Here is a 20,628-nt window from a genome sequence, read left to right as displayed (position 1 = left end):
ACCCCAAGCTTATGGTGGTCCCAGTTAGTTCTGTCCTCAGGTTCCTGGCAAAAGCAAAAATAAATCTTCTAGAGGAAAACAATTTCAATCTCAACGAATCCCAAAGAGAAGGTTCCAAATGAGTTCATAGTACAAAATAAAAATGGAAATCAGGAACATGACAAGAATGCCTAGGACATCTAAGTGTTTGTAAACAGTATCCCCTAGAATTGTGCAGTATACAACCCACACAACTGTATGTATCAGTTCTGAGACTATCTTCTTTCATGGCTACTACTCAGCATTATGCTGGATGGCCAAGAAAAACCAATAAGACACAAAAAATTAAGGTTTGTAAAGATTGGAAAGGAAGGAGCAAAACTCTTACTATATATAGATGATATGTTTGTCTAACTAGAAATTCCAAAGGAATCAACTGATAAGCTTTTATAACTATTAAGAGAATTCCATAAGGTAACTAGGCAAAATATCAAAATACAAAATAGATTTTCTATTTATTGGGGGAAAAATCAAGTAGAAAAGGTAAACATTATAGTGGAAATTGGCTCAGGAATAGGAAATAAATAGAAAAGGACACAGAAATGGACATGTGTAAGTGGGAATTTAGTACATGATAGAGGTGACATTTCAAACAAATAGGAAAAAGATGGACTTTTCAATAAATAGTATTGAAATAATGTATTGCAATAAGTTATTCTTTATTCACCTGGCACTACTGTTGGCTAAAAAGTATGATTTAAACAAGGCTTAGAGAGAATATTACACACATATCAAATAATTTGCATTGAGAATAAATAACAAACTCTACAAAGAAGTAAAGAAATCCGACATAAAATAAGCTAAGGATATGAATAGGTAATTTAAGGAGAGAAATACAATGGCCAAGAGAGGTCCTATGAAAAGAATGCTCAACTTCATTAATAATCAGGGAAATTAAAATATTGAAATAATGGGTTGTCATTTGCACTAATTCAATGGAAAAAATAATAAAATACTGAATAAACAGCAAGCATTGTTTGGAGTGTGGAGGAACCACTTCTCTGCTGGTGGGAGTACAGTCGGTTCGGGCACTGTGGAGGGCTGTTTGGCAGCCAAAAATTGAACCACATATATCCTGTGATGTGGCAATTCAACTTCTCAGTAGTTCCTCTAGTGCAATACTTGCACATGTCTACAAGCAGACAAACACAGTGAGGTTCATTGGTAAGACTGCAAAATTGGAAAAGCTTAAATATCTATTGAAAAGAAAACGGCTAAATAAAAGAAGTGCACACTGTGAAATACGACGTAGCAGTTAAAATAAATGAAGTAGAGCTCTATACAGATATGGAAAGTCTCCAAGTCATGCTATTGAGTGGAAAAACAGAATTAGAACAACATGGCAACAGATATGTTTAATAGTACATCTATGCATAGATGAACACACACACAGACACAATGGTCTGGCAGTAAATATATCACACTAAGTACTTTTGGGGAAACTGGAGATTAGGATTGACAGAATGGCCAAAGGTGAATTTAGGTTTATCTATACTGCTTTCTCATTTTCACGGAGCATGAAATCATGTATTACTTTATAATTTAAAAAGTTATTACCTAAAAAAAACTAGTCTAGTCAGTTTTGTGGTTGTCTTGGGTTTATTCCATAATAATTTTGGAACAAGTTGACAGCTTTTAGATCAGGAGTTGGCAAACTTTTTCTGTTAAAGGCCAGATAGTTAATATTTTAGGCTTTGTGGGCCATACTGTCTCTTTTGCAATTGGTCAATTTTGCTGACTCAATGAATCAGCTATAGCAGGCACTATTCCTCTCCCACATGGCCTCTAATGATATGGCCAGAGCTGAAAGGATGTTGTAGGGCAAAAACAGCCATATACAATACATAACAAATGGGCATGGCTGTGTTCCAATAAAGCTTCATTTATAAAAACAGCTAGTCGGCCAGAGTTAGCCTGTGAGCCATAGTTTGTCAACCCCAGGTTTAGACTTTCATGACATAACTAAAACATTTTTAAAGCATATTTGTGTATCGAAAAATACTTTTTCCCATTAAGCAACTGATTAAATAAGGCTCTGAGGCCTCCCTTAGCATCCTTTCAACTCTGGCCATATCATTAGAGGCCATGTGGAAGAGGAATAGTGCCCGCTATAGCTGATTCATTGAGTCAAGACTCATGGCCTCAGAGGTGTCTGTTGACCTGTCCTAGATATGGAGTGGCCTTAAAGCAGTGCCTCTGGCCATAGCTTCAACCGAGCTGGGCTGTAATGTGGAGAGAAGAAGGACTTGGTGGCACTGACCACATGCAGGCAAGACTCGGTTCTGTGGGACAAGGTGCCCTTTCAATAGTAGAGGTAGAAAACTCACTGGTCTGAAGCCAACTCAGCCACAGCACTGTGCAGGGGTGTGGCAGGTGCTCTGAGGGACCCCTCCTTGAAGTGGTGAGTCCTGGTGACTGTCATGCTGCTGTCCTTGGCCTCAGGGGGCTGCCAGCACTAACCCAGCAGGCCAAAAGGAATCAGGACTGAGTTGCTCCCAGCTCCCATAGTCCCCAGCTCCCACAGTCCTGGGGGGTGGTATTTCCTGGGTCCAGGGACTCCAGCTCTGTAACAGGGAGCTGGTTGTATGTATGACTTGTGGTAACTCATGCAGTAGTTAAGGCTTCTCCTGGGGTGATTTTTCTAGGAGGCTAGTGCAGGACCAGAGAGCATCAGTAATGGGGCTCAACATTAAGTGATTGTTTTCATGCTTTTTTTTTTCCAACCTAGAAATGAGGAGACAGCAGCAAGGCCAACATGATTCACGACCCACTATGATGCTTACCTCAAACAGAAGGTATATTTGTGTTCACACACATCTTTTGGATGGAGCTGAAGGGCGGTCAGTCCCCAGCAAAAGAGAAAGAAAGAAAAACCATACCTGCTTGGTGGTAAGTTCTTTGCTCCGACTTCTCTCCTGGGGTCCACTTTGAATAATCGGGTACAAAGGATCGATCAAGGAGTAGCTTTACCAAGGAGCTGCTGCCTTGTTCAGGACAGGAGTATTAGCTTATTCTCTTGCTTTTCTCACTGTGAACACTTGGCTTGCAGGCTGAGGCCGAGATTCCCACTGAAGTAAAGGCAGTGCTTCCTCTTCCTGTCCTAGTTGTAGGTTATGATTTCCCCAGATATGAGACAATCTTGTCTCTCACCTATATTTCAGTCCAAGTCAGATGTAGGCACTAAGCGGCTCCATTGCCACTCCTAAGTCCCAAGTCCAGCACTTGAACTAGCAAATGAAGAGATTACCGTATTTACTCTCATTATGTTCTCCCTACTTTTTTCTTTCAGGTCTCGTCACTACAAAAACACAGGAGAAGGGGAAGAGAGTGGCAAATATCCGCTTTGTCTAAGTAATTCTGAGCGCATTTCATCAGTCTGAGGGTCTCTGTCCTTTACCACTAGGGGCAACATTAATTTGAACCTAGATCTCCTAATACTTCCTCCTTTGTTGAAACCACCTCCCTGGATAGTGTTACTTGATGTGAAAGTGAGCAAAGTATTGATTTATGACGGTGCCAGTCACCAGCATGGTTATGTAAGAGGGAGGCAGCCACACAGGGAGAGGGAAAGGGTGTGAGATGAGGGGGCTGAGCACAGTTCTCGAGAGTGTGACCCCACCACTTTGATCGCAGAACAGAAGGCTGACCAGGAGTGGGGAGGATGGACCAGCTGAGGGCTCTTTCCTCTCCCAGGTCCTGCCAGGGGGGAGCTGAAGAGTCCTCACTCTTCAGCCTCAACCTTCTTATTCCCTAGAAGCAGCTGCTCCCAAGTGAACAGAATCAACAAAAGCCGAATGTGGTGGATATCAGGATATGTTTCTTCTACTTGCTTTGTTTACAAAGATGCTTTATGGCAGGTGTAGGGAGTGGAAGTAACTGCTCCTACCCAAAAGGCAAACTAAGTACAAGCCTCTGGCAACAGTAAAGCAGGGGCATGGGCCCTAACAAGAGAGGGAGAGGGAGAGCATGATTGAGCAAACAGGTAGAAAAGAGAACCTGGTATTGCCAAAAAATGACCACGGTTGTCTTCATGTGAACATTTGGACTTCCTTACATTTATTTATTGACTTAAGTTGTTATTATTTTGAAGTACACGCTTTAATCCAGCCCTGGTGAGAAAAGCCAGAATATCTAAGTATGATTTGTTTGTTTTGTTTTTAATCGGTTTCTTCTTTATCCAATTTGTACTTCCCAAGGGATGAGAAAGACTTGAGGCTGGGATTTCCTAGGGGTTAACATTTCTCAAGTGGATGCTTGCCTTGCTGTTTTCAACCAAGTGCAGAATGTAAGGTGCTTATACAGCTCACTGCTGGGGACTTACTGCCAGCAGTGGGGACTGGGACCCACAGTCATAGGGCTCTGTCCTTTTTTAGTTCACATTTCTGATTATTCACATGGGATTCTGCTAGGGCTAGGACGCATTGGATTACAAATCCCACTGGACAGAAAGTTGACTTGGGCCTTAGGCAGGGAGGACCTAGAGTAAGTGAAATATTGAATGTCATGAGGATATTGGAAAGAAAAAGACTAAGTGAAATACTGGATTTCAGTCCCAGTGGAAGTAGCCTGAACAGTGTATTCTGGGGTAGGAGAACAGCATGGGGCTATACCTGGGGCCTGGAGGTCCCCTGAGAAACACAGATCAGAAGGCCATGGCTACAGCCAAAGTGGGTGGGAAAGCTGGAAAGGGTTAAGAACTCACCCCAGGAAACTTATTTCCAAGATCAAAAGTAGGCCTTTCTGCACTGACAGGTATCTCCATGTCCAGGGAAAAAAGGCATGACTCCAGCTCAGGTAGGCCACCTTGCCAGAAGTCCTTAGGTTATGGGTAACATACGTAGCTTTCATCATCTCTCAAATCCCTCCTGGCTCACAAGGGCCTGGCCTTCTCTCTCTTAAAAATATAGTGAATTATTTATAGGAGAAACAGGAAACTAAGAACAGATTATGAAACCACTGAAGTAAAGGAAATATTCTCAGGTTTCTGCAGGGATCTTTGGGTCTCTTTTCCTCTGGGTCTGTGGTGTGAAGTCCCAGCTAGAAGATAGGAGAAGGCTGTAGGAGTGCCAGGCCTCTCTAGTCTAGCACTGCACCGTTAATATCAGGCATGGCTCTATAGTGAAATGAGTTAAGAAAACAGCCAGAAAATACACTCCCGTTCTTAAGGACAGCTTACTAATGCCCTCAGGTGAGGGCCTGAGTCACTCTTAAGCCCAGCTGGGAAGTCAGAGAAATTTGAGGTCTTGACCTCCATTCTACACTTTGTCTATTGCAGCAACCAGAAATGTAGAGCTCCTAAGCTACTCATCAGAGAAAAGCAGATCTGACCAGCCTGAAGAGTTTCATTTTTTTTTTTTGAGACAGTGTCTTGCTGTGTCACCCAGGCTGGAGTGCAGTGGCATGGTCATGGCTCACTGCAGCCTCAACCTCCTGGGCTCAAGCAATCCTTCCACCTTAGCATCCCAAATACCTGAGACTACAGGTGTGTGCCACCATGCTTGGCTAATTTTTTGTTTGTTTGTTTGTTTTTGTTTTTGTAGAGACGAGGTCTCATTATGTTGCCCAAGCTGGTCTCAAACTCTGGGGCTCAAGCAATCTGTCTGCCTTGGCCTACCAAATTGCTGAAATTACAGGCATAAGCCATTGTACCTGGCCAGTTTCCTCAGTGTGAATTCATTTAATGTTTTACCCCCTCTCCAGAGAATATTTATATTTAAAAAGAGGAACAGAGAGAACAAAATAAAAGAGTGATGCACTGATGATATAAATTCAGGTGGAATCTGAGGAAAATAGGCGTTTATCAGCCAGTCACATGGTCTTTCTCAAAAATCTCTTATTCTCCCTCTGGGGTGTGCTCAGGGGCACTTAGGGCAAGAGCATGGAGGTGACACTCTCATCCCCATGAGGCAGTCTTGGAGGAACCTTCTCCCTTTTCATCCTTAAGTGGAGGTAGTAGAAGTTACCCAAGAAGGCTAGAAATAGGAATCTTCTCTTTGAAAGCGGTTTCATTTTATCACAAGTAGAAGCAGTGATGCAAATTTTAACTTCCCAGAAATGGCAGGTTCCAGCAACTGGAGGACCACTAAATTTGAGCACCAGCTGTTCCAGATCCTATAATTACTCTGAGGCTCCATAAATTACACTTGTTGTGGTCAGAATTCCAATGTCTCTCTTAGAATTTTGGAACACTTTGTTTTCACCTCATCTGTAAATTACACTGCACAATATGATATCTGTGACTTCTTGCCTTAGTTGCTTATAAGCCCCCTGAGAGCAGAGGCCCTTATATCACCTGGTACCAATTGCATTTGGTGGCTGCTCAGTTCAGTGTAGTAATTCTTTTAAATATGGTTTTTACTAATATGCTTTAATAGAGTTCTGCCTTTATTGAAAAGAAGAAAAAGGACCACCTTGAGAGGACCTTCCCTGCAGCTAGCTCATGCTACTACTAAATGAAACTTATACTTACTTTTGATTCATTATTAAATGAGTTAGCTCTTAAATGTGTGAAACCTCTTTTCATTTTTAGGTTTTAAACTTGTAATGATGGCAAGTGTCATGATGAAGATAAATTACCCTTTGATAGCAAAGAGATAATTGGGTATTTAGTATATATGGAATTATCTAAAAATTATTTGGAATTATACATATATTTTCATAAATCACTATAATGTTTGAGAGGGATAAAGGGATTGAGGGGAAAAGGTACAAATCTGGAATCTGATAACACCACAATACCTCTTCCCAGCAATATTAATATGACAGTTACCTTCTCTCAACAGCTGTTGCTGTCAAGTTTCTTTGCTCTACAATATTATATTAGAAACTCTTGAATAAAATGTAAATTGAGGGGTCATACAGGAAACAGCTGAGAGTCAAATCATCTCTCAGAAAAACTGTGCCTATTCTATGAGTAGACATCCAAACACTGACCACATTTACAGCTATTGTTTAGTCAATCAATTAGACCTGTCTTGTCTCTGTAAATGGAAACATAACACTAATTCCCAGAGTAGGTATTCAATAAATTAATTCAAATATTTAAGTGTCTTAAAATTGCTAGTCAAATTTTATGTATGTATTTTATTTTTATAAGGTACAATTTATCAGTCTTTACTTTTTTTTTGAGATAGGATCTTGCACTGTTGCCCAGGCTGGAGTGCAGTGGGGGCAATCATGGCTCACTGCAGCCTGAACCTTCCAGGCTGAAGCGATTCTCCTGCCTCAGTCTTCTGAGTAGCCAGGCCTACAGGCACGTGTCATCATGCCCAGCTATTTTTTTCTGGTAGAGACGGGTTTCCCTAGGTTGCCCAGGTTGGTCTTGAACTCCTGAATTCAAGTGATCTTCTCACCTTGGCCTCTCAAAGTGCTGGGATTACAGGCATGAGCCACCACACACAGCCAATATTTTTTATTCTCGTAAAAAATACATATAACATAAAATTAACCATTTAAATCGTTTTAAGTGTACAATTCAGTAGCATTAATTATAATGTTTTGCAACCATCACCATTATTCATATCCAGAACCCCTTCATCATCCCAAATAGAAACTCCATCCATAAAGCAACTCCCCATTGTCATCTTCCTTGAGTCCCTGGTAACCTCTAATCTACTTTCTATCTCTATGAATTTGCATATTCTAGATATTTTATGTAATTGGAATCATACAATATTTGTCCTTATGTGTCTGGCTTATTTCAGTCAGCATAATGTTCATCCATGTTGTAACATGGGTCAGAACATCATTCCTATTTATGGCTGAATAATAATCCATTGCATGCATATAGCATCTTTAATTTATCCATTTATCTTTTGGCTACTATGAATTATGCTGCCATAAACATTGGTATATAAATATTTGTTTGAGCTTCTGCTTCAATTCTTTTGGATATATACTTAGTAGTGGAACTGCTAGGTGTTTGAGTCCACTCAAAATTCATATGTTGAAATCCTAACCCCCAAGGTGATGGTTTTGGAGGTGGGGCATTTGGGAGGAGATTAGGTCATGAAGGTGGAGCCCTCATGATTGATGTCCGTTCTTCCACCTGAAGTTATAGTAAGAAGACTGTCATCTATGATCCAGGAAGGGGACTTCACCAGTCACTGAATCTGCTGGCACCTTGACCTTGGACTTCTCAGTCTCTATAACTATGATAAATAAATTTTTGTTGTTTATAAACTATCCAGTTTATGGTATTTTGTTGTAGTATCCTGCATGGACTAAGACATTGGGTCATGTGGTAGTTCTACGTTTAACTTTTTGAGGAACTACCAAGCTTTACCACAGCAGTGGCATTGTTTTACACTCCCACCAGCAATGTACAAGGGTCCCAATTTCTTCATGTCCTCTCCAACATCCTCTCCTTGTTATTTTCCATTAAAAAAAAAATTATATCCATCCTAGTAGGTGTGAAGTGGCATCAGGCCTCCTGTTTTCAGGCCTCCATGGTTTCTGATGCAAAATCAACTGTTAATCTTATTAAGGCTCCCTTGTACAGGATGAGTTGCCTCTCTCACTGTTTTCAAGATTCTCTTTGTCTTCTGACAATTTGCCTATACTGTATTTTGGTGTATCTCTTCGTGTTTATTTTGCTTGGGCTTTGTTGAGCTTCCTGGATATGTAGACTCAGGTCTTTTATCACATTTGGGACATTTTTGGCCATTCGCATATAATTTCTGTCTCTCTCTCTCTCTCCCTTGTCCTTCTGAGACTCTCATAATGCATATGTTGGTCCACTTGATGGTGTTCCACAGGTATCTTAGTCTTTGTTCACTTTTCTTCACTCTTTTTCATTCTGCTTCTCAGAATGGATAATTTCAATTGTCCTGTCTTCAAGTTTGTTAAATCATTCTTCTGCCTGCTCAAACCTGCTGTTGAACTCCTCTAGTGAAATTTCTCATTTCAGTTATCATACTTCTCACCTTCATAATTTCTATTTGATTCCTCATTATAATTTCTATCTCTGTATTGATATTCTCGTTTTGTTCATATATTATTTTCCTGGTTTCCTTTCTTCATTTCCATGATTTCCTTTAGTTTTTTGGATACATTTAAGACAGTTGTTTTTAAAGTCTTTGCCTAATAATTTCAATGTTTGAGCTTTCTCATGGACAGTTTTGTCAGTTTATTTTTTTTCCTTTGAATGCATTATCCTTTCCTGTTTCTTTGTATGCCTTGTGATTTTTAAAAATTGAACATTCAAATATTACAGTGTTTTAACTCTGGAAGTCAGATTCTTCCAGTTCCTTACAGTTTGCTTGTCTTGATTGCTGAAGGCTTAGCTTGTGTTCAGCCAGTGTTTTTGATAGAGCTGTCCTTGATTGCCAGGAGCTAAGTAAAACAAAACAAGTAAAACCCCCTCCTCTTCTAGTCTTTGTGGATTAGCTCTGTCTTGGGGCACTATTAACACTTCGGTAGGCCATTTAAAATTCCCCATGAGGCCGGGCATGGTGGCTCACACCTGTAATCCCAGCATTTTGGGAGGCCAAGGGAGGCGGATCACCTGAGGTCAGGAGTTTGAGACCAGCCTGGCCAACATGGCAAAATCCTGTCCCTACTAAAAATACAAAAATTAGCCAGGTGTGGCGGCAGGCACCTGTAATCCCAGCTACTCAGGAGGCTGAGGCAGGAGAATCATTTGAACCCAAGAGGCAGAGGTTGTAGTGAGCTGAGATCACATCACTGTACTCCAGCCTGGGTGACAGAGTAAGACTCTGTCTCAAAAAAAAAAATAATAATAATTCCCATGAGCCTTTACTTTCTACTTGTACTGAGCCCAGAGATCAGCCAGTGGTTAGGGTCTTCTCAGGTCTTTTCTGAACATGCATCCTGTCCTGGCATGCATGTTGCTTTCTAAACTCCCGAATACACACTGGCAGTTTTCAATTGCCCTAATTTCCCAAAGGAACTCTCTTCCTGGCTTTTGCTCCCAGACCTTAGACATTCTATTGTATGTCTGAACCTTAATCTTCTGTCCCCAGGTGGCTGCAGGTTTTGTATTCACCTTACAATGTTTTTGAGCAATGATTGTCACTTCTCCCTCTTCGTGGGTTCTCAGTTAGGCAAAACGAGATGCATACCTCACATAAGTTCTTCAGTTAGCTCCCGAATAGGTTAGAACAGAAAAACTCCAGTAATTTGCAAATGAAGCCTGCTCTGCTCCCTCCAGAACCAGGGTTCAGGGTCCCATACTGGGAACACGGGATGCTGTCTTTAAGACTGCTGCTGAGACAAAGAGGGGATGTGGCAAGGACAAGTAAAAATGCCATGAAGTTTTCCTGTCATTTTTCCCCCAATTTAAAAAACTGGTAAATGTCCTATCATTTTTAAGTTGCTTTTTCTTGGTTCAGCACTTTCTTAATTGCTGTAAACTTTTGACTCTTTTCCAGAGTTCTAGCAAAGTTGGCTCTGACAGTTGCTTCTTGTTTTTCAGTATTTCTGTAGAGGCACGGGAGTTTGGAGCTGCCTACTCTACAATTTTGCTGATGTCATCAATGCTAGTGGATGACTTGTTTCTTCTTTATGTTTCAGTTCCCTTCTTTGTACAATGGGATGATATAGGTAGATAGCTTGTTTTGAGGCTTTCCTTTTGAGAACAGTGAGCAATACAAAAACAACCTATTACAAAAGTTCAAGACCTTTTTGTGTTAGGCTTTGTATCCACATTGGTCATAACGATGAATGACCTTTCCCCAGAATGGGCTGCAGGCATCTGTAAGTCGTTTTTAAATGACCAGCGTCTTTGGAGTCCTGTAGATAAGTCATAAAGACATTCTGTTTTTTTTTTTTCTAGACATTTGTTAAGTTTTTAACTTAATTCTGAAACCCATCTCAAATTAATTTTTTGTATTTGGTGTGTTGTAGATGTCAAGATCTATTTTTCCTTCTTTCATTTATTCTGTTGTTCCAGAACCATTTGTTGTAAAGGCTCTCTTTTCCCCATTATTTAGCTCTGGAAATTTAGTAAAAAAAAAATATCAGTTAACCATACATATATGAGATGATGTCTGGATTCCCTATTCTGCAATATATGTCTATTTATCTATCCTTATGCCAATATCACACTGTCTTGATCACTGAGGCTTTATAGCAAGTCTTGAAGTAGGTAGCATGAGCCTTTCAACTTTGCCCTTTATCAAGATTATTTTGTCCCGCACTTCTTTCTTTCTTTTTCTTTTTCTTTCCTTCTTTCCTTTCTTTTCTTTCCCTTCTTTCTTTCTCTCTCTCTCTTTTTCTTTCTTTCCTTCTTTGCTTTTCTTTCCCTTCTTTCTTGCTCTTTCCTTCCTTCCTTCCTTCCTTTCTTTCTCTCTCTCTTTCTCTCTTTCTTTCTTTCTTTCTCTTTCTTTCTTTCTTTCTTTCTTTCTTTCTTTCTTTCTTTCTTTCTTTCCTTTCTTTCTTTCTTTCTTTCTTTCTTTCTTTCTTTTTCTTCTTTCTTCTTTCTTGACATGTTCTCACTCAGTCTGGAGTGCAGTGGTGTGATCACAACTCACTGCAGCCTCAAACTCCTGGGCTCAAGTGATCCTCCTGCCTCAGCCTCCTGAGTAGCTAGGTGTGCATTACCAGGCCCAGATAATTTCAAAAAAAATTTTTTTGTAGGATGGGGTGTCACTTTGTTGCCCAGATTGGTATCAAACTCCTGGCCTCAAGTGATCCTCCTGCCTCAGCCCCCATACCACCCCTACAAAGTGCTAGGATTAGAGATGTGAGCCACTGTGTCCAGCCATTTTGGCTATTCCTGTATTCTTTGCTTTACCGTATAAATTTTAGAATCAACTTTGAAAAGTTATTAAAATGCCTGTTAGTATATTGATTGTGATTGCATTGAATCGCCAGATCGATTTGGGGAGAACTGACTACAAAACAACATTGAGTGTTCCAATATGTGAACATGGCATAACTCTCAATTTAGATCATTTATTTTTCTCAGCAGTGTTTTGTAGTTTTTAGTGCAGAGGACTTCCATGTCTTTTGTTAAGTTTATTCTTAAGTGTTTTATGTTTTTTGGATACTAAGTCAATTTTTAAAAAAACCCCTCTGTTCTAATTGTTTGCTGCTAGTATATAGAAAATATATTTATATGTATATATATTTATATTGATGAGATATAACTGTGACTTTATTAAATAGTTCTAGTAGTTATTCCTTAGTATTACTGAGGATGTTCAATGTAAATAATTATGTTTTCTGCAAAGAAAGACAGTTTTCTTCTTTTCTGATCTTTATGCTTTTTTTCTTTTCTTATTGCATTAGTTGGAACGATTAATACAATATTAAATAGCAGTGTGGTGGGGGTAGATATCCTTGTGGGGGACATTCAATATTTCACCATTAGCTATGATGCTAGCTGTCATCTTTATAGATGCTTTTGTCAAGTTGAGGAAGTTCCTTTTTATCCTAGTTTTTTGAGAATTTCTAAACATGAATGAGTGTAGAACTGTGTTAATTTTTCCATTAAGATCATATGCTTTTTATCTTTTTTCTATTAATATGTTGAATTACATTGATATTTCTAATGCTGTACTAACCTTGCATCTTTGGAATAAATGTGCTTTGTCCTGAATAATACTCTGTCTCTCTCTTTTTTGGAATTCTGGATTTGTTTTGGTCATATTTCATTAATGACTTTTGCATTCATAATCACTGAAAGCAGCTATACTCACCACTATACCACCAACACTGCAATTGTAATCATGATATAGACCTGTAACCTTATTTTCTTATCTCTTCAGATGATATGATTATACTGGTCTCTTAAAATGTGATGCAAAGTGTTTCCTCTATATTTTCTGAAAGAGTTTGTATAAGATTGGCATTATCTCTTCCTTAAATGTTTGATGGAATTCACCACTGAAACCACCTGGGCCTGGATGTTTCTTTATGGGAATGTTTTTGATAACAAATTCAATTTACTTAATAGATACAAGGATATATAGATTTTCTATTTATCATTGTATATCGTTTGGTAAATTCTGCTTCAAGGACTTTTTCCATTTCATCTAAGCTATCATATTTACTGTCATAAAGTTTTCAAAAATTCCTTTATTATCCTTTTAATGCCTGTAACATCTATAGTGACATTCTCTCTTCCACTATAGTGATACCCTCTCTTGTTCGTGATGTTGATAATTTGTGATTTCTCTTTTTTGACCAGTCTCTTCAAAGAATAAAATTTTGTTCTTGTCAATTTTCTCTATCATTTTAAGCTTTCTGTTTCATTAATTTCTGCTCTCGTATATGTTAAAACATCTCTCCTACTACTTACTTTGGTTTTACTTTGCCTTTCTTCTGTATCTTCCTTAAGTGGGAACTTAGATAACTGGTTTTAAGCCTCTTTTCTAACATGAGTATATATAGCTACCGTTTCTCTGTAAGCACTGCTTTTGCTACATCCTACAAATTTTTAAGTTGTATTTTCTCAATTGTTCACATCAAAGTATTTTCTAATTTCCTTTGTTATTTCTTCTTTGATCCAAAGGTTATTTAGAGATACATTGTTTAACTTCCAAATGTTTGAGGATTTTCTAAAAATATGTATCTGTTCCTGATTTCTAAGTTAGTTGTTTCTGTGGTCAGATAACATTTTATAAGATTTCCATTTTTTGAAACATATAAAGATGTTTTGTGGCTCAAAATATGGCTTATCTTGATAAATGTTCCATGTACACTTGAAAAGAATATGTATTCTGCAGTGGTTGGGTATAGTGTTCTGATTAGTGTCAAGCAAAGGTATGTAGTTTTGTTAAAATCTTCTAAACTTTACTGATTTCTTGTCTAATTGTTCTATGCTATTAGAAGAAGGTGTTAAGGCTTCAACTTTGGAGATTTGTTTACTTCTTTATTTGTTAGTTTTGCTTTGTGCATTTTGAAGCTCAGTTATTAGGGGCATAAACGGGTAAGAATATTTAATTTTCATTTATTATTATTATGAGATATCCTACTTTATCTCTGGTAATACTTTCTGCTTCGAATTTGTTTTTGTCAGCTGTAGTAATAGAACCAGTCTAGTTTTCTTATGCTAAATATTTTCCTATTGTATCATTTTCCATCTATTTACTTTCATTATTACTGTTTTTATATTTAGAAGTGTCTCTTGTAAATCATATGCTTGATTTCGCTTTTTTCCAAAACAATTTTAAGAAAAAAAACAAAACAAAAAACCATTTTGACATCTGTGCCTTTTATTTGGAGTTTTAATACACTAATATTTAATGCATGTTAAAGTTGAGTTGAGGTGTATCATTTTGTGATTTATTTTCTATTTGTCCCAACTTGATTTTAGTCTTATGTTTCTCCTTTTTTTTTCCTTTTTCTGGGTTAGTTTTTTTGTATTCTCAGTCAGCCAGGGGTATGTGGAAAACTTGTCTCAACCCTTCCAGGATCTCCCCATTAGCACTCTGGTTGGTTTGCACTCTGGGACTGCATCCTTGGGCTAACAAAGCTGTGGCCTTTCCCTATTCATTTCTGAGTTTGCTACTTTTAGTATGTGCAAAGTCACAAGACTTCATGCCACTTCTCGACCCTAAATATTGACATTTAAAAATTTATAAGTATTTTTCCTCTGGCAGAAGAGCCACTGGGTTTTTGGCCAACTCCAAACTGGAAAACTACGATTCTTGCTGATTGAGCTTGATGGGAGGTGGGGGAAAGAATTAGCCTTCTGCTGTTTCTCCTTGAATCTCTAGAAGCTTTTCAACTTGCTGCCCATCTCTAGTAGATTTCTAGTTCCCTGGATGCTTTTGTCAATTTTGCCCAGTTGTATGGTTTTTTTTTAGTGGAGGAGTATTGCTGACCTCTTCATTCTGACATAATTGAAAGCTGATTTTATAGATATGTTTTAATAAAATATCTTTAATTTTTATTAAAAATAAAAGAAACAGTGAAAAGAACATTTTTGCTTCTTCTCTGAAACTTCTGTTGGAGGTTTCTTAAGCTGTCGAATGTCTTTTGTACAAGGATAAATGGGATAAATTCCTTTTAGGATGTCATACAGAAGGCCTCTCCCTTCCTTTATGACTTACTTGGTTCCTTGATAACATTCACAAGTTGAATCCCAAAAAGTTAAACACTTATAAGGAATGAATGTTATAAATTAGAATTATGTCCTTGAAACTCATTTCATACCGTAATATGCCAAGACATAATAAATGATCTCTAAAACCACACAAACGTTTGCTTTTACAAACATTAAGTATGTAGAATTTCATTCAATAAATACCTGCTGAGGGATTGATAGGTGCCAGAGACTGGACTGGCTAAGCATTGCAAATGAAAACAAATGAACTCACTAGTTACAGCTGCTGCCCTGCCCTCACACGCCAGTGAGAGAGACGATTACGCAGGAAATTGCTATCAAGTGTGTTATTGAGGAAGTACCAAGTGTTATGACTACGTCCAGTATCAGTGTTTTCTCACACATTTTTTTTGTGTGTGTGTCTTTGAGTTTCTTTACGCTTTACAAAGAAAATATAATTAGAACCTGGACTGAAGACATATCTTCTGTAGTAAGTCTGAATGGTAAATGCTTGGAGAGGGACAATTTCCTCGGGAAACACGTCATCTATTCTCAATTTGGAATGTACATTAAATCACTTGGGAAACTTTAAAAAAAAAAAATCCATTTGCTTGGGCTCCACTTCTAAAGATTCTATCTTAATTGACCCGAGGTGAAACCCAAGAAGCCCTTTTTTTTTTTTAAAGTACTCAGGTGGTTTTAGCATGCAGCCACAGCCAAGAACCATTATAGTCCTCACTTCCAGTTTCCTCATGTGCCACCTATCATAAAAGATGCCTCCTTCAATGATTGCAGCTGAGTTTTCTGGGAAGTTCTTCTGCGCAATACTTATGGCTTCCTTCTACTGCACTGATATCTGGTAGGGAGGGAGCTCTTATTCTCAACACCTCAAGTTTCTACAGAACATGAGGTACACATTCCTATCCCTTTCTTGCTGGAGGGGTTAGGGGAGGGGCAGATGATAGCACATCCATATTCTCTCTGTCTCTTATTGTTCTCCAAATGAGACCGAGAAACTCATCTGATGGGTTAGAGACTGATATCCACTGCGCCACTGTCTATACAGTGGTAGGTGTGGTCGTTTTCCTTATAAGCAGGAAACATGCTCCACCTATTTCTCTTTTGTCCTTTATCCCTTTGTGATAGTAAAATTAGCTACTTGGTGCTTATTGGGTATTTACTGTGTGTTGCCTGCTAAGCTTTTTATATAAATTAATTCATTACATCCCAACATCAACCTCATGACGTACAACCTATGGTTATACCATTTTACACATGAGGAAGCTAAGGCTCAGTGGGATTAAATAACCTGTCTGACACACTGAACTTGGACTGTGATTTCAATCCGGACAGTCTGGGTCCAGAGCCTGCTCTCTTAACTTCCATGCTACTGATGGCAGTGGCCACTTCAGACGTACTGCCACTGCCATCACTGGCTGCAGCAGGGAGGTGCAGCCAAGGCTGCACCCTCCATGGAGCCGGTGGGAGCTAGGGACAAGTGGGAGCCCTGCCCCTTCTGAGTTGGGGTGGGAGCTCCCCTGGTGCCACTGCAGCCACCCAAACCATGGCTGTAGACCCTGGCCTCCCAGTAGGGCTTCAGCCACCCAACCGTGGCTGCAGATGTGAGCCTCCCTTTGCTCTTGGGGGACTGGGAGCAGGCAGGAGCCTGCTGCTGGGCACAGCGGCAGCTGCCCAAACTGCGGTTGCAGACTCAGGCATCCCTGAACTCTTGGGGGCCCTGGAATGTCCCCCTGCCCTCACAGGCTTGGAAGTGCCTGCTCCTGCTGCCTGGCTTCTCCCCACTCCTGGTGCATGCTCTGATTGTGGAGCAAGGTTGGGGCTGAGCCAGTGCACTGTCACAGGCCAGCAGGGTGGGTGCACGTTCAGGGCAGTGCTGACATGCCAGCCCCCTGCTGCCTTGGCCCCCTCCTGTCTTTGGGCACTGAAGAGCACAGGAGGGAAGCTGAGGGGGTGCTGAGGGCAGCTCAGCGCTGGCCTGCAGGCACCCCTTGGCAGGAAGAGCCTGGGTGCCATGAATGACAGGGGAGGCTGACAGCTCCTGGGCAGAAGGGGGCAGGGCCCCAGTGAAGTCCCACCTTCATGCTGAGAAGGCCTGAAGCTTGGGCGCCGGGCTGCCAGTCCTGCTGCCTGGAGGGGGAGCTTATATCGCTTTTTCCTGGGCCTGCCCATGGCTACCCATGGACCAATCAGCATGCACTTCCCCTCTCTGAAGATCAAAAAACCGTGGACTCAGCCAGAGCAGAGGAGATGTCTGAATGACCAGTTGCAGAGAGGTGCTACCTTCTCTGTTGAGAGCTGAATACTCATCGTGATGACCTGCCTGCAGAGAGGAGCCACCCACTCCATTGCCTCCTTTTTGCTGAGAGCTGAACACTCGACCGGATGACCTGCCTACAAAGAGAAGCTACCCACTGTGGGTCTCCTCTGAGCTGTTGTAACACTCAATGAAGCTGCTGTTCATCTTGCTCACCCTCCACTTGGCTGCATACCTCATTCTTCCTGGACACAGGACAAGAACTCAGGCAAAGGCCGCACTGTCCACAGAGGTTTCCAGCCAGAAAAGCAACACTCCAAAGATCCCATAACCCTACTATATTGCTAGGGTTCTAGCTGGCTTTTGTTCCACAATTGGTAAGCACACTTCAAGGCCATTCAGTGTAACTCAGGGGCTTGCTGGCCTTCTCCACTCCCCTAGTAACTGAGTCTATAATCCTCTGTGCAGTTTGTTGCATAAAATCACTCCAAGTGTTGCTAAATACAACTCTACCCTCAAGTGGGTACCAGTGGCCTAGAACTGAGTAGGGGGATGGGAGTTAGCAGTGGAAGCTCCTCTTGAACTAACAATCAGGCTCTAACATAATTTGTCTGGGAGTTCTGCACTTCAGGAACTTAGAATTCCCAACAATTTTGTGCTAACAGTTTCGCATCCTGAAGAGATCCTTTACCCACACTGCGCACTTTCCTTTTGGATTTCACCTTGCCTCAAGCTAAAGCACTGCCTCTCTTTACAATGATTCACTATATCTGATTATGCATCCATGCAAAAAGTTTTCTGCCTCAGACAGTTCATTGTGATTTTGTATTGCTATTGACAGTACTAGTCTAGCCCCAATTCACTACATGGCTCCAGTCACTATGACCACATGGCTTTAAATGTGTGTTTTTATTGTCACTATAGGTGTTTTATTTTCAAAAGCAATAATTAGAAAAGTTGGAGCATTTTAACTCAAGCCATTATAAGTAAAAGATTGCCGGTACCAAGAAAAAGTTTTCCTCTCCTAGTAAACTTCAATTAGTCAACGAGAATTGTATAACAACTTGTATTTTCCTTGACTGTCTAAATGCAAAACATAGTTTTAGAAGTCTACATAAGGATAAAGATTTTTAAATAAAATATCATATTTTAAGTTTCATTACATATGTCCTTTATTAGAAGCTACTTTAAATCCTTTTTCAAACATGAATTGATTTTAATTAAAATAAAATTTTACTGGAACACAGTCATGTTCATTCATTTCTGTGTCATCTAGTGCTGCTCTTGCCCTACAACAGCAGAGTTGACTACGCAGTTATGATGGAGACCATCAGACCCGCAAACCCATCTGGCCCTTCACAGAAAGTCTGCTGTTCCCAGCTGTATAGCATTCCCCTACCACCTTCTATCCCATCAGCCCAACCTAACTCACTTCTCATTTTGTGTTCTCGATGTTTTATGTCAAAAGTGAATGATATAACCTTTACCTAGTTCAGGTTAGCATTTTTAAAAGAACAAAACAAAATTTAGTTGCTTCCTTACTGGTGCAGTGTTTTTTTGTCAGTGATCCTCAGGGGGAAAAAAAGGTGTCCCAGTCCTAGTTTTGCTAGGGCAAGGTGAGCCCTTTCAAGTTTGTATAATTAGTCTTTTTTAAAAAACTCAGAAAATTAATTATTAAACTCTGATTATTGTTTCTATTTTATTTGTTCTGGTTTCTTCTTCAAGAACTCCAATTGCTGTGGGATAGGTCATCTACAGCTAACTTCTGTCATTTTAATCTCTTTGCCCATTCCTTCCCATCCCATGTTGGATCACTTAATAAATGTGTCACCAACATTACCAATTTTACTCTCTGCTGTGATATTTCTGCCTTTTTCACTGCATCCAAATGAATGTGTAAATTTTGTTGCTGGATTTTAAATCTTTTTATATTTTTCCCATCTTATCCCACTTTCTTTTCTTTTCAGCATGCATCTATTTTTTGACCTTGTCTGTTATTATTTCCTACTTCAGTTTCTGAAAAGACCCTTTCTTTTTGACTCCTATTAAAAACACCCAGCAAATGTTTCTGAAATTTTCCTTGTTTCTTACAGTAAGATATTTTCTAACATAAGCTTTTATTGTTTTCAGAGTAGCATACATTTTCCTTTATAAATTCATTACTTGAACTCCATGTTGATGTTTTTGTTCATTTACTGTTTTTTTCCTATTTGACAGTCTTTGAATCAGGAAGAATCCTCATGGAATCCTGATGCTTGTCAATACACAGGATGGGCAGATTGCCTTTCAATAGCACCATCTCTATGGCTGTTGCATGAACACACTTCTTAGATCTAAAGCTCAAAGGTGGGTTGATGTGCCACTGTAGAAGTAGACCAAAGTATAGTTTTCTGTTCCAATGGAGATGGACACTTGCGTTTCCAGTTTGGGACTATTGTGAACACCACTACTATAAATATTTTTGTCATGCCTGTTGGTGCACATACTCATGCATTTCTGTTGAATATATATCTAGGAGATAAAATCCTGAGTCATGGAATATGCACATTTTCAGCCTTAATAGATAATGCCAATGTCCTGTGAATAGTGAACTAAAACTACTTGGAAAAATATTCCACAACATTCCTTTTGTTTGATTCAACAAACCAGCACATCCTCATAGTTAACAAAATATTGAAATGAGATATAAGAAAATGTTCTCTTTAAGCAGGGCATCTAGAAGACATTGAAGAGAATGAAGCTTTTTCATTTGATTATTATTATTGAAAATCATTTTAAATTATTGGATGTTTAAGGAAAATAAATCTCCTTTCTCATGAATCACACACTGGCAAGTTTATGAGCAGTGCACACCTTGGGAGAAGTGCAGACTATTGGAATTCTTTATGATGATTCATACAGCTTCTTTTTTAAAAAAAAATCACAATCTGTAAAAAAGAGCAAAACCAATGTTTATGATTATGTCATCTTTTAGAAACACTCATTATCAGATCAATACATGCAAAAAATTCCTGTGATACAGTGTGTCTGAGCCCTAGCTTTGAACTCAGTCAGCCCCACACATATCCCAGCTCTGCTATTTATAAGCCTTATGGATCCAGATGTTTCTTACTTCACAGTGTGTCAGTTTCCAAATTCTAGCACTTAAAAAAATCTGTACATTAACTGGGTTGTATACATACATCATAAAAAAATAAAAATACAAAAGAATGTCAACATGAGGAAGGTAAATCTCTTTTCCCCCAGTGTGAACTCCAGTCCCCAGTTTCCATGCCTGGCAACAGCTACCTACCAACTTCTT

General features: G+C 39.5%; 2 protein-coding genes across 7 annotated transcripts in view; both read right to left on the bottom strand.

The window, feature by feature from the left end:
- Positions 1–2,977, bottom strand: part of NR1I2 (nuclear receptor subfamily 1 group I member 2) — a 36,393-nt gene extending 33,416 nt beyond the window's left edge. The window contains exon 1 of one of the 2 annotated variants that reach the window (XM_054482766.2): positions 2,919–2,977. Coding sequence is in view for 1 of the 2 variants with exons in the window: in XM_054482767.1 (XP_054338742.1) it covers positions 2,367–2,461 (95 nt within the window). In the remaining variant the exon portion in view is untranslated. Of the gene's footprint in view, positions 1–2,366; positions 2,462–2,918 lie in introns of those variants that run through there. The other variant, XM_054482767.1, reaches the window with a different exon arrangement.
- Positions 2,978–12,165: 9,188 nt separating this feature from the next.
- Positions 12,166–20,628, bottom strand: part of CFAP91 (cilia and flagella associated protein 91) — a 71,287-nt gene continuing 62,824 nt past the window's right edge. For all 5 annotated transcript variants that reach the window (XM_054482761.2, XM_054482765.2, XM_054482763.2 and 2 more), the window contains one exon: positions 12,166–20,254. The gene's annotated coding sequence lies outside the window, so the exon portion shown is untranslated. The remainder of the gene's footprint in view (positions 20,255–20,628) is intronic.

Source organism: Pongo pygmaeus, chromosome 2 (assembly GCF_028885625.2).
Source record: "Pongo pygmaeus isolate AG05252 chromosome 2, NHGRI_mPonPyg2-v2.0_pri, whole genome shotgun sequence".
Taxonomy (NCBI): domain Eukaryota; kingdom Metazoa; phylum Chordata; class Mammalia; order Primates; family Hominidae; genus Pongo; species Pongo pygmaeus.
This window is presented reverse-complemented; position numbering and strand designations above follow the sequence as displayed.